A 14,697-nucleotide genomic window follows, 5' to 3' on the forward strand; every position below is an offset into this window, starting at 1 on the left:
GATAGAGGTTACCAGAGCTGAAAAAAACCCCAGCAAGTTACTGTTTTGATGTCATAATTAGGAAGGGAAAATGAAAGTCAGCAAAACCCCAGTTTTAGACAAGTGGTTATTATATTTTCTTCTTTCCACTGTGCAAAAAGGCCTTCCTGTTGAAGAAGGCAGTGAAATTTTATCACAGCTATTGCTATTCATAAATCTTATATCTATTTTAATTCAATCTGGCCCTAGCCTCTGAGTCGCTGCACCACAATTTGATTACTATAACCATACTTTTTAACTGCTGTCAGGAAAGACAGCGCCTTATACAAACATCTGCCGGAACACATGCCTGCGTTCTCCAGCACCAGCCCTAAATCACGCTCTGGTGATGAATCTTTATCTGACACTAATACTTTTTAACTTCATACAGACAATTAAAATGAATTGTAGCTAAATGCACATATAACAAATCAATTTAATCTTTGGTTGCATAGTAGCATCTTTTGCAAATTTCCTAAACTTACTTTCTTACATGTATCTTTGTCTAGGTGTTAAAACTTCAATTTAACAGAAAGGAGTGGAGATATTAATAAAACACAGCTCTTATGATACTGCCATGTAGTTGCAAGCTTCAAAGAGTAATGACATTTGAAATTCGTCACTGCCATCTAAAAAAACTTCCACATTTATGTGTGAAGAGTGCCACGCTGAGCTCCATAATAAGAGTGACCAAAGTCAAGTCTCTGCTCTCTAGGAATTAATACAATCACAATTCAGACAAACCCACCTGTGATGACAAACTGGATGAACATCATTGCCGCCTCCACACTCCCACGGTCTCTACTCCACTACCAATCACATTTACTCTACAGTTAGTTCTTCATGGGTCTCTTCATCTGCTTAATCAGACGCACTTGATGTCATGGACCACTGTCACGGTCCCCAGCACGGGCATAACACTGACTGTGAAGTATGGTTCCTCCACTGGTTGGCCATATGGCCACTCTTACCTTCAAATTCCTCCAGGGCAGTTAGTCTTGTCTTATTTATCAGTGCCTAGCACAGAGCCAGTATGTAATAAACATTTGAAATGAACCAGTACAGTATAGATGCTTAGTAAATAATTTCGTGGTTGGATAGACAAATGAATCCACTCTGCACAGCAGGAAGATCAGGGGAGATAAAAAAGCACTTGTGGGACATATACTACCTTCTATGTATAAAGCATTGCCCCTTCCCCAGCCCTAGTATTGCATTTCTTTTTTTACATGTAAGAAAATTGAGGCTTACAAGATGCAGTAACTTACCCAACAGGCACAATGACAATAAGGTCTGAACCAGTCTGTACGATATCAAGTGCATGCATAAAGGAAAAATTCTTTTGTTTTTAAATTTAAAATTTTTTCAATTATTAGCAGTGTTTTTTGTGTCCTCCATAACCATCGCTATAAAAGAGTGTAGGAAAGACAACTGTGGTACTAGAACAAGGAAAAGGGAGTTGAACATCAGCTCTGCCGCATACTAGTGGGGCATTCTTGAGCAAATCACTTTCTCTTTCTGAGCTTCAGGGTCCTCACTGGTAAAATGGAGATAACACTCCTGGCATCACAGCTTTGTTATGATCAATTAAAAGAGGAAAGTACCAACATACATGTGGAAGATCAAAATTTCAAGAGTTCATGTTTTCCCATCTGTAACCTACATGTCACTGATGTCAATCACCTCCCCAATCGCAAAACAATGGAACCTTAAAACCAAGAGGAATCCAAAAGATCATCCAAGTTAAGCTCCTCATTCTAAATAAGGAGAAGCTTGGGGCACCTGGGTGGCTCAGTTGAGTGTCTGACTCTTGACTTCAGCTCAGGTCGGGATCTCAGTTTGTGACACCGAGCCTCACGTCGGGCCCCGCGCTGACAGCGCAGAACCTGCTTGGAATACCCTCTCTCCCTCTCTCTCTGCCCTCTCTCTCAAAATAAATAAACATTAAAAAAAATTAAAATAAATAAATAAATAGGTAGAAACTGAGGCTCAGAGATGGGAGGTGACTTGTCCCAGACCCCATGGCACTACCAAAGCTAAAGCTCACATTTTCTTTTTCTTTTTTTATTTCTTTTTTAACGTTTATTTATTTTTGAGAGTCAGAGAGCGACAGAGCACGAGATGGGGAGGAGCAGAGAGAGGGAGTCACAGAATCTGAAGCAGGCTCCAGGCTCTGAGCTGTCAGCACAGAACCCTATGGGAAGCTCGAACTCACGAACTGAAAAACTGACATTTTCTGATTCTACACCTGTGTTCTTTCTACCATGTTGTTTTCTAGTCCCGGAAATCAAGTTTCCATTTGGTGATATGAATGCCAGCAAGAATGAAAATAAAAATCTCTGAGAATAAGAACACTTAGATTCTATGCCCAGCTGAGTGACCCTAAGCTGTCATTTGATTTCTCTTACCTAGTTCTCTTCAAGACAGTAACATCAGGGCCTAGTACTTTGAGGGACAAGGAAATCGCTCTACTGCAAATTACAGAGTAAGGTGCCCTAGATGCGGAGGCTCAGTGTAAAACCCCACCATGCCTAGCCTCACCACAACCAACAAGGATTATCTCCTAGGCTTTCTTCCTTGGGACCCTCAGTGCTTGATATACAGTCCAACCAGATTTCGTCTGCTAATCTGGTATTTCTTTAGCTAGGAAGAAGATAGTGCTACACCAGTAATCTTGTTTCAACATAAATATGTCCGTCTTTTACCTTTCAGCCCTCTAACAAGGGCTAACAATTCTAACAAGAATTATAATCAATATATTTTCTTAAATGACACCTGACATCTGCCTCATCTAAAATTACTCTCTCATTTATTTTCTCCTCTTAACAGCCTGGTGAGCTGGGTTGGGCATCTGGAGTACACAGCCCATCTCAGAGAAGAGGTGACCAATCTCCAGGGCAATTCTTCAGCCAGAGTTCCAAAGCTGGCTGTGAAGTGGGAACAAAGAGGAGGCTTCTGGCTCCCAGCCCACTCTCATCTGAGACCCCTGCCTCAGATGACCCAAATACAAACCAAACAAGCAGGGTATGCTGCACACCCCTCCCCCACAAAAAGAACGCGTAATAACTCCAAGGATGTGGTAATAAGCTGTGATCTGCAGTCACCAGGCCCAAACCAGCTCACAAAGGTAACACCTGCTTCATCCTCAGCCCTCTTTCGGTGCATCCTAATTCAGGGATGGAATCATCTTCTATTCAGTTCCATTGGATCAAGGCATCGCCCTTGAAACCCTTTTCTCCCCTATTCCCTGACATGTAATCCATCGTCAAGTCTTAGCACTTTTACTTACTAACATCTCTGGAATTCAAACACTCCTTCTACATCACCAATAAGTAAACCCAAGTTACCATCTCTCCTAACGGGACCACTGCGAAAAGTTTCTTGATTGTCTCTCTGGCCTCAAAACCCCTTCTCAGGTCGTACTCCCTTCAGCACAGCCCAGTGATCTTTTCAAAACATAAATCTGATTACCTTATCTCTTCACTTAAATTTGTCAAAGGCTTTCCAATATTCTTAGGTTAAAGAGGACACGTCCCCCAGCCATACATGGTCTGGCCCCTGCAGCTTTACCTTGTACCATACTCTGCCTCACCCTGAGTCCCCAGTCACACAACCTTCTTTCAGTTCCTCAAAACAGCGAAGCTACCCCCTTGCCTCAGATCCTCTATTTGTCCTTTCTCCTCCCCCTTCACCGACTTAGCTCTTACTCATCCTTCAACTCTCAGATCAAAAGTCACCTTCACAGGGATGCCATCCCTGAGCCCTTAGACTAGGTCAGATGCCCTTATGATAATGCTCTGAAGGCCCCAACTACCTTTCTTGGAACTTAGTAATTATTAGCTGTGGGTATACGATGATGGCAATTTTGCATTCAGTCGGGTGATTATTTACATAACATCTACCTTCCTGCCAAGAGAGTAAGTTCCAAGGTCAGAAACCAGGTGCGTTTTTGCTCACCATGTATCCAGATTTTACTTCACATAGTAGGACCTCACTAAACACGGAGCAAATGAATGGCAATGTGGGAAAATAAAGGAAACTAGTAAGTCTCTCAGCACTGTCCGTGTACCAGGCACTTTGCTATTTATGCATTTCCCATTTTCATTAAATCCTTGTGACAACATTTAAAGACATCATTAACTTCATTTATACATATGAAAACAGGCTCAAAGAGGCAAAAATGACTTGCCTAATATCACACAGCAAGTAAATGGCAAAGTTGGATTTCTAATCCAGGCCTGCAAAATTCTACTTTCCTTTGAAAACCCTCTAAAGCCAATGGTCAATCCTACCTCTACCAGGAATTTCTGGAAGATTGTTCCACAACCAGAGGAAGCCACTACAGACTGGAAGAAACAGGGCCTAGACAGAAAGCTCAGAATGGAATCAACTAGTTTTAAGAACTCAGTCTCCAAAATTTAACTTCACAGTGGAATGCTGAAAACACGGTCTTTCACTGTAAGATTCCTATTTAATTCGTTTTGAATGCCACCCAGACAGATATCCCAACATCTCTCCTTGGGATTTCCTGTATAATGTCAAGCAAAAGGAAGAGAAGTGCATTAATACAATGGTAAGGGGAAAATAATCTTACTAAGAGATGTTTTTAAATTAATCAATTCGGTCCTTCTATTAGTAGAAAGAGGTAGTAGAAAGAGGTAGTGAAGAGCTATTATCTTCCTTTAGAAATAGAACAGACTAATAAAAACTGGTCTATGAAAAAGAAGACTAACAGAATGCAGTCACAGAGATAAGAGGCCAAAAGAATAACCACGAAAATGATGTTGGGACTTAGTCTCCTTTATTAAAAAGGTATGTAAGATGAAGCCAATCAATGAAAGAGCTAAGTAGCCCCTAACTCAAAACACCCTGCCATCTGAAATTTGTCTCTCAATGGGTGCAAAGAAGTGAACCCCAAGAGCACTTTCACTGAAAGGGTGGGGGCTGGTCAACTTGAGGGGTGGAAAAGAAAGAAAGAAACTCAAAGCCAGAAGGCTCTTAGGCTCAAGGCCACACCTCAGCTCAGGCAGCAATAAACAAAAACTGCTGTCTAGAAACATAACTGGCAATAAAGTCCAGATTATAATTTTTTGGAAAGAGACCCTGAACTAATAAAGTAACTCCACATATTAGAGGGGACCATTTCCATTATAATAGCAAATATTCCAAGTTCAGATGTTCCTCTAAAGGCAATTTTTTTTAAACATAATTTCAATTCGCTGACCTTTTCTGAGTTTGCCACATTTCTCAGCGACTTCATGCTTTTCTGCAAAGTTTTAAGTGACTTTCTTTGAAGAGAGCTATTTAATGCCAATGATTGTAGAAAACATTTGTTCATAATTATCCAGACATAGACCGGAACAATGCTGAAACAAGAGCAGCATGCAAAAATGTATTTAAGGACTATCATCCCAAAATGCTGCTAAAAGCTATTAACCAGTATGTGTTAATTGCCACAGCATTCATATTAATTTTCACTTCAGGCTCGACATTGTGGAATATTTCCCCTGATACATTTTAAACAAAGTTTAATTTAAGGAACTGCTTCTATCAACACTTATGAAAATTAACAGCCAAGCAATTAGCACTCATGAATTATCCCTTCCCCCATGCTCTCTGCAGCTTCAGTTAAAACAGTTTCTAACAGAGAAATGGTTACTTTCTAATAAGTTAACACAATCAAAGTCACAGTCGTCTAAATGAACAAGAACTGGTTCTGCTTTCTCAAGCACTTGTTAAGGCAAACGTTCTCCTTATAGTTAAAGTAGAATTTTGCTAAGGCAAATAAACATTTAACATTTTAGTAAACTGCCAAGCAATTACTAATCTAGAACTACCTCCTATCATGCTTTAAAAAAAAAGTCGCTACTCTCCCCCACAAAAAAAAAGGAAGTAATTACTTGTCTTAATCTTTCTATTTAAAGTTAAAGGCCAAAACCTCAAAACTTCACTGGACTCCCTGGACTTCACACAGCCCACCTTCACCCAGTCTGCTGCACATCTTGTTTAACGATGCTATTTCTAAACTCCTGGTTTTAAGAACACATTTCCTCTCAATCCTGTCAATAATCTAATGAAGTACACAGAAAAGACAGCATCACTGGCCCTCATCCTTTACACAGAGGAAGGAGCAAAAGTGGGGTATTTGTTGAGTCCTTCTGTTATGCGCTACATGTCTTGGTAAACAGACCTTATCTCAATTGATCCTCATAAGGAAGACACATTATCATCATCTCAACCCACAGAGGAGGACTGGAGCTTCATGAGGTTAAGAAACTAGCCTGAGGTCGCATCATAAGTGGTGGAGTCAGGATTCAACTTAGGTCTTACTACAAAATAGGTCTACTTACTAAGTAAATTATACTGCTTCTCTTGTGCTCGGTGCTCTATCCTAGTATTATCTTATGTGATGGTCACATCAGCCTGGTGAGGAAGGAACTCTCATTTCTTTTATCAGCAAAGAAACTGAGGTTTGGAGAGATGGAAAACCTGAGCAAGAGGTCACAACTAATAATCGGCACCATTTCTTAATAGTAACTATAATGACAGGAAACGAGCACCTTAAATTCTAATGGTCTAATGATGATAATATTTGCAAACTCAGTTTAAGCAAAATAGTGATGACATACTAGCAAAAGTTTCTCAAGTAAGCGATACGGCATGGAACGGAAAGGGTTAGATACCTGCAAAAACACGGCCTCATTTGAAACAGACAGAAACACAGGGCAGAAATCCACATATTTAGGGATACTTAAATCAGTGCTGAGTGCTTACTGTGTTATCAGTAGAGCTCACTCCTTCATCACCTCAAACAACTCCTTGCCACACCCAACATATCCCACATAGTGTGAAATCAGCACTGGGACAAGAAGTTTTCTGACTGTCTCAATCTCTAGAACAGAGATTTTGTGTTGTTAATTAGGCTACCTGAAGTCTTGTTTTCAACAAGCCCAAAAAATTCAGGCAGATGGCTGAGCCTGGTTTTGCCTGGTCTGACTAAGCATTCCCTCAAACCACTTACACTCTATCTTGGGCTTTTTACAAACGATCAGTAAACAGATCATAATTGATCAATAATTGATCAATAATTGATCATAATGATCAAACTGATCAATAATCAGTGAATCTAAAACAGGCCACAGACAGCAATTTACCAAAGAGATAATATAAACATAATTAACCTGAGCCAAAAAATTGTCAAAACTACAACAAAGCACATGCCTAAGCACAGCCTTTCCCTCTCAACTGTACGTCTCCAAGAAATTATCAATCAACCACAATTTTTAGAAATGAAATTATTAAACTGCTACAAGAACCAAAAATTATTTGAAAGTATTCACATCAATTTAGCACAAAAGCTAAGAGATGCTTACCCTCAGAATCACTAAAACCAACAACAATCCAGTTCGCACAAACCGTTAAAGACACTAGACACGCCAGCTTAACTGCAATGTAATTGTAAAGTCATACCAAAAACAAAATCTTTTTCAAATCTGACGCTAGTTTAATCTTAAGGAGGATTTCACAGCAGTTAGTCTCTTGAGGAAATACATAATTAAGTAGTTTTTTAGCATATTTAATTAGACCCCAAACTCTTCCCTGTCCCCTTCTCTCCCCAATTATGTACCATTTGCCCAAGAGACCTAAGCAACTCAGTTAATTATGTAAATAAGGCAAGCGTTATTCCCAAGAAAAGCATTGTGAATATTTGTACGCGAAAAAACTGTACATATTTTAGTGGCTTTAACAAACCTTTGTGGGGGAAAAAAATAAGGGACTCCCAAAGTACATGAAAAATCCTTATATTTGAGGCAAAAAGCATGGAGTTCAATGACAAGATGGTGAATCATTAAAACAGGACACTCATTTCACTTGTTAAATATGAGCTGAATAAAAATAAAATAATTTTAAGTTACAACAGTAACAAAAATTTAGTGCTGAACGTCAAATGATTTATGGGAAGAATCAATCTGGAAATTATTAAAGTCGACTCTCACAGAAAAGGCTTTATTATCAAGGGGTTGACATGATCTTAACTCTAGAGGCAGCCATGGTGCTGTTATAACTACTACAATCCCATTATTATGCAATCACAAAATGCTAATTTGATCATTTTGAGGTGTTATTTGAATAGTCATTTTAATTTCTAGGTTACAAAAAGGCTTGACTCAAGTATAATTCTCTATTAATCATTGAGATGTCATTGAATATCATATTGATGCATTTCACAAAGATAAAGAAAGACTAATTTAATATGTACAGTACAATATCCTTCAAATATTAGCCACTTTCATTACGTATCTGCCAAATGCATCAATATTAAATAATAGATGAGAACAAGGGTTTAATTGTATTTTAGCAATTGTAATATGTAGGATAACAATAAAATAGCATAGCATCATAAAATAGACTTATCGATATATAAATCTTTCTTAATCAAAGTGTAACGGTGACTGCCCCATGTACACATCCTTTGCTGACTACAAATAGATCTGGTATGACAAAAGCATCCAGAGTCTTAAATGTAAACACATCTAGCAAAAGTAATTCCTTTGTGACTGAGGAAATGGCTTCTTCACAGTTTTTAAAAAATTTCTCCTGGCACTTTAAAAGTTACATATATACCAAGAACACTTCACAACTTTCTGTCAAATCCAAAGCTAAGTAATTTATAATAAAATCTAATGTATAATGAGAGTTCTAGGACATAATATTTTAAGAGATCTATGCTATTTTGTTGGCATCAAAGCATTATTACATAGTAATTATTCCGGCAATTATGCCCTCAAACAATGAGATGGGATCAGGCAATGGAAGCAAATAAATTCCAGCCCTATAACCTAAATCCAACAATAACTTCTCACGTATCTAAACGAATCAATGGTTGTTTAAAAAAAAAATCCCCTACAGTCCAATTCTCTGTTTTCCAGAGGCTGACATTCCTGTCCCCTAGAGGGATCCATCCTCCTCTTTGCTACAGTCCACAGGAAGAAACAGGAGCGGTGGCAGGGGCAGGCTAAAGAGAAGCTTTACATCGATACAATCTCTAATTTACTCAAGGTACTTTCAGAGGTTTTTTGGAGGCAACTCCTGAGCATATTAGTATCTTTATGTAACTTATGCATTTTATTTCTAGTTCTTGCTCTCCTTTCCCACCAACATCAATAACCTCACTTGCCCATGGCCATATATGCTTACTTAAAACTATGGAAACATGCTGAACCGGTTGAGAAAGGGTTTTGAAGAGAAAACATCTTGCTCAAAGATACAACTGACCACACCAGCACCTAACCAGAAATTGAATATGAAAAATGCAAACATAAGCAAAGAGCTGTATGTTTATTAATTGCGATGGTGTTAAAATAAGACAAATTGTACACAACCCCCAACAAGCGATCACTCAGCACCCCCCACCACTACCAGACAGCAAATATAACGGCAATAAATACAAAAATCAACTGCTACTGTCGCCTGAAAGAAGCCCAGCTCAGCTTAGCGCAGAAACACAGAATGGCAGGGAATGTGGGGGGCGGCGGGGCGGGGGGGGGGTTGCTGCACATGGAACTATGCTCCGCCTACAACAGTGGCCATTTTTCTAAAAGGAAAATAGACATGCTTTAATTTTACAACTACAAATTGTTAGAATAAACAGAAAAAACTCACCCTGCATAGTGAGTGTCAAACAAGATTCCCTACAATGAAATACAGACATGCAAACAATGGCCTAGAATTCTGAAATGAAGCTCGAAGCTCAACAATTTCTGCAGTTATAATGAAGAGTCAGACCAAAACAATGCAAACTGCCTCCCAGAACTACTTTCAAAGCGTTCCCAGCACAATCCGGCCTTGACGAATCACAACCCAACTAACCCAAATCCTCAAGTATACTCTTGGAAGATAAAACAGGGGAAAAAACACGCATACAAATATCTCAAGACTACTTTTGTTTTAATCCCTCATCAAACATATTGCTGTGGAAACAATATCAAGCCCAAATGCAGACTTTTTCACATCTTCAGTCTTAGAAAATGTGAGGGACATTCTATAATTACTTTGAGTCATTTTTGAAAACCGAAATTTAATAATAATACCAACAAAACAATTCCACTCAATTGAGGTTTTATTTAAGGGGACAAAGTTTTATTTTTACTTACCTTGCCATCAAATTTGGAATACTCATTAAAGGGGTTATTCAGCTGTAGAGGGCACTGCTCCAGTCGTACAGATAATATTGACTGCTTTCCAGAACTTGGAGGTTTCTCTTTGAGGGACTTTTTTTCAAATAGTGACTTTAACTCCTGGGCTGTGATACAAGAGGAAGATAAAAACATCTTTGTGATTACACACAGAGAGACAGCCTGTCTACCTTCCCTAGCAAGTCTTCCTTGGAATCTTAAGGAGGGAGTGTCTGGGGCATATTCAGGTCTGATGTGTGCAAAAAGCCTCACATATACTTCGATGCTTGCACCCTGAAAAGGCAGAGCCCTGAAATACGATCAGGTCAGGACTGTCAATTTAGAAGGACTAGGGTTTAAGGAGTGGGGCAGAGTCAAACCGACAGAGCAGCCATTCTGTAAGAAGGGCATTCACAGCTAAAGGACCTGAGCTTTGGCCTGGCTTTGCCACTAAGAGATATGTGATAGACAGTTCACTAACCCTTTCTGGGCTCACTGAACTGGATAAGCTTGAAAATCTCTCCTGGTTCTAATACTGTGGGATTTTGGAATTCCAGTTCTTTAGGGTGAAGGTCTACATCTTAATCCTCTCCTATTCTCCAGTGACACCTAGCACAAAATATAGAAGACAAAGATGAGGAGGAGGAAAAGGAAAAAGAATTTAAAAAAATGTTTTTTAAACGTTTATTATTGAGAGACAGAGCAAGACAGAACATGAGCATGGGAAGGGCAGAGAGAGGAGAAGACACAGAATTTGAAGCAGGCTCCAGGCTCCGAGCTGTCAGCACAGAGCCCGATGCAGGGCTCGAACCCACCAACTGTGAGATCATGACCTGAGCTGAAGTCAACGCCCAACCAACTGAGCCACCCAGGTGCCCCAGGAAAAAGAATTTTTATAATAATAGCAGCTAACGTTTATTGAGCAAGCCAATGTACCTCAATTACTCCTCCTAACAAGCCTATGAAGTGGATACTGGCATTATCTTAATTTTGTCAGTGTGGAAACTGAAGCCTAGAATACTTTGATTAGCCTTAGACCAACACAGCTAAGAAATAGCAGAGCTAAGACTTGCACTCAGGCAAGGCTCTTAGCTATTAGACTAATGAACAAAGTTGACCCGCAATAAATTTTATTGCATGAATCAGTGAATAAAATAATGATTGAAGGAATTCAGATTAAATTATTATTAAATCAGAATCTTTAGCTCTTACTCATTAGTGAATCAAGACAAGTTAATTCCATATATTCTCATAGATCATTTAAGTGTCCATATTATCCTGAATATCACTTAAGGTGGTAGATACATAAGTACATGGAGATCTATTATACTCTCCATTTCTGTGAGTATTAGAAAATTTCCATACCTAAATTTAAAAATAAATCATCTTAGATCTTAAAATCTGCAATGAGGGCCACTCTGGGAGGCTCAATTGGTTAAGTGTCTGACTCATATTTTTTTTTATTTAAAAAAAAATGTTTATTTATTTTTGAGAGAGAGAAAGAAAGAGAGGGAGACAGGATCTGAAGCGGGCTCTGTGCTGACAGGAGACAGCTTGATGCGGGTCTCGAACTCATGAACCACAAGATCATGACCTGAACCAAAGTTGGATGCTTAACGGACTGAGCCATCCAGGCACTCTAAGCATCTGACTCTTGATTTTGGCTCAGGTCATGACCTCACAGTCATGAGATCTAGTCCCATGTCAGGTTCCATGCTTGCTTAAGATTCTCTCTCTCCCCCCTCCAAAAACAAAAAACAAAAAAACTGCAATGAATAGGTTCAACCCCATTCCATCCTTGAACATAGCCAAACTGAACTTAGATCAAACAGAACTCTGAAATAGTGACTTAGAACTTCTAAAACATGTTACTAAGACCATCTTTTCAACAAACCAGTGGAACAAATTTATCAAATAAGGTCCTATAAATTTAAGTGGCAAACCAGAAGAAAAGGATCTAATTCTTTTTTAAAATGTGGCACATATTTAATTTCAGAATCTGAATATATACGTTCAAATAATCAACAGATATTAACTGCGCATTTGAAAAAGTTTTAGACTACTAAAGTGATATTTTAAATATTACAAGTATTATTCTGCACGTAATCTATTAATAATTTTATTGCTACACTTTGGAAAGGAATAACCCTTTATTAAATACCTACTATGGGCCAGGAACAATGCTACGTGTTTTCTCAACTTGTCCTCTCAACAGTCTTAAGAGCTGGGTTACAACTAGCCCCATCAACAAACTGAGTTTAGCAAACGTAAGTAACTTATCAAAGTTACAGAACTATTATCAGTAAGGGTGTGAAGTGATGATAGATTAACTCTTCTATTCTCAGACTAATTCTAATTCACACTTAGAATTCTCTCCTCAACTTCTGACATTTTCCATCTCCCCCCCATCCATCCTTCTGTCCATCCGTCCATCCATCCTTCGTCATGGAGACAGAGAAACAACCAAAAGAGAACTTCTGCCTACCTTCCCCTCCTATTACAGCGGGTGAACTGTGTAGGCCCATACCTCAGGCCAGCTCCTCCTTTGCGCACTCAGGGGCTAACTTCTTGCTGACTCAAGGGCATCACTCAAGCAATTTTCTCTGATTTTTGGTTTTTCCTCCTACTGACTGGGTCGATTGCATCAGCACACAAAGATACTGAAATACTGCTCGTTTAAAAAAAAAAAAAAAAATCCTTCTTTGATCCTGTACTCCCAGTTACTATACCACTTTTCTGCTCCTCAAAATGCTGTGTTCTTGCTGTCTGGTTCCTCCCCTCGCTTTCCCTCAAACCCACTGCAATCAAGCACTTGGGCTCCCCACGCTCCTCAAAAGCAGTTTGCGAGGTCACCAATGACCCCTTATTGCTAAATCTACTGGTCCATTTTGAATCCTCATTTTTCAAGACTTCGTGACAGCATTTGAAACAGTTCATCACTCACTCCTTTTTGAACCAGTTTTTTCACTTGGTTTCTAGGGCTCCATTTGATCTGGTTCTCATCCTATCTTCCAGGTTACTCTTTCCTAGTTTCCTTGCCAATTCCTCATATTCCCCTCAAATCTTTGGCATTCCCCAAGTCATACTATTTGGATCTTTTCTTTTCTGTACCTACATTCATACCCTTGGTGATCTCAGCCAGCCTTCTGTTTTAAATATAATCAACAAGAAGAGAAGCTAAATTGTGGTAATACAAATCAGAACAATAGCTGTCTATGGGGAGTACCCCAACTAGAAAGAGGCACGAGAGAACTTTCTGGGGTACACAAATGCTCTATACTTGATTGGGATGCTAGTTACACAGGTCTATATGCTTGTCACAAGTCACTGAACTGTATACTTAATATCTATACATTTCAGTATATAGAAGCATACCTCAATAAATAAATAAAAAGGGAAAGCCTAAATAAATATCATCTACATGCTGATAACTCCCAAATGATTATTCCTAGAACTAAACATTCCCTGAAATTACGGACTCACATATTCAGCTTCCTATATGGCACCACCTCCACTTGGATATCCAATAGGTGTTTCAAACTTTATATGTCCATAACAGAACTCTTGATCTTGCCCCAAATCTGCCCCTCCCACAGGCTTCTCCTTCTCAGTTAATGGCAACTCAATCATGTTAGGCCAAAAACATCTCCACTCTTTTCTTTCTCTCATATCTAACATCCTATCCATCAACAGAAATTTCAGAATATATCCAGAACCATCTCCAAAGTTACCAATGCTGGATTATTACCACTACCTTCAAACTGATCTTGTTTCTGCCCTTGCCTCCCCCAGGCCCACTCCTGCCAGTCTCTTCCCAACACAGCAGCCAACAGGAGTCTTTTAAAATGTAAACTATAGGGGCGCCTGGGTGGCTCAGTCGGTTAAGCGGCCGACTTCAGCTCAGGTCATGATCTCGCGGTCCGTGAGTTCGAGCCCCGCGTCGGGCTCTGTGCTGACGGCTCAGAGCCTGGAGCCTGTTTCCGATTCTGTGTCTCCCTCTCTCTCTGCCCCTCCCCCGTTCATGCTCTGTCTCTCTCTGTCTCAAAAATAAATAAACGTTAAAAAAAATTAAAAAAAAAAAAAAAAATGTAAACTATAAACGTCACAGTAAGAAGAAAACAATATGACCACACAAAATAAAAACATTTTTGTATGGTAAAAAATTAGCAAAGTAAAAAGAAAAATGACAAACTAGAAAAAAATAAAGGTTAATATTCTTAATATATAAAGATTCTAAAAGTAGAGAAGACAGTGACCAACAATTCTACAGAAAAATGGATAAGAAATATGAAATGTCCCCAGAAAAGGATATTCAAATGGTTCTTAACAAATGGAAAGATGCTCAACCACGTTAATAATAATAATATGCTGAGATATACATCTATCAAATTGGCAAAAATCTAAAAGTTTACAGCTGTGAGGAAATAACATTCTGTACCTTATTAGAGGAATGCAAACTAGCAAAACACCTACGGAAGGGAATGTGGCAATATCAAGGGAGATC

General features: G+C 39.1%; 1 protein-coding gene across 9 annotated transcripts in view; it reads right to left on the bottom strand.

Moving 5' to 3' along the window:
- MAPKAP1 (MAPK associated protein 1) overlaps positions 1–14,697 on the bottom strand; it is a 257,275-nt gene that overhangs the window by 189,312 nt on the left and 53,266 nt on the right. For 8 of the 9 annotated variants that reach the window (XM_078436493.2, XM_060608656.3, XM_060608652.3 and 5 more), the window contains one exon: positions 10,173–10,321. The exons of the other annotated variant lie outside the window; for it this stretch is intronic. In XM_078436493.2, the coding sequence (XP_078292619.2) occupies positions 10,173–10,321 (149 nt within the window). The remainder of the gene's footprint in view (positions 1–10,172; positions 10,322–14,697) is intronic. 9 annotated transcript variants of the gene reach the window in all.

The sequence above is a fragment of the Panthera onca genome, chromosome D4, assembly GCF_046562875.1.
Source record: "Panthera onca isolate mPanOnc1 chromosome D4, mPanOnc1 haplotype 2, whole genome shotgun sequence".
NCBI lineage: Eukaryota > Metazoa > Chordata > Mammalia > Carnivora > Felidae > Panthera > Panthera onca.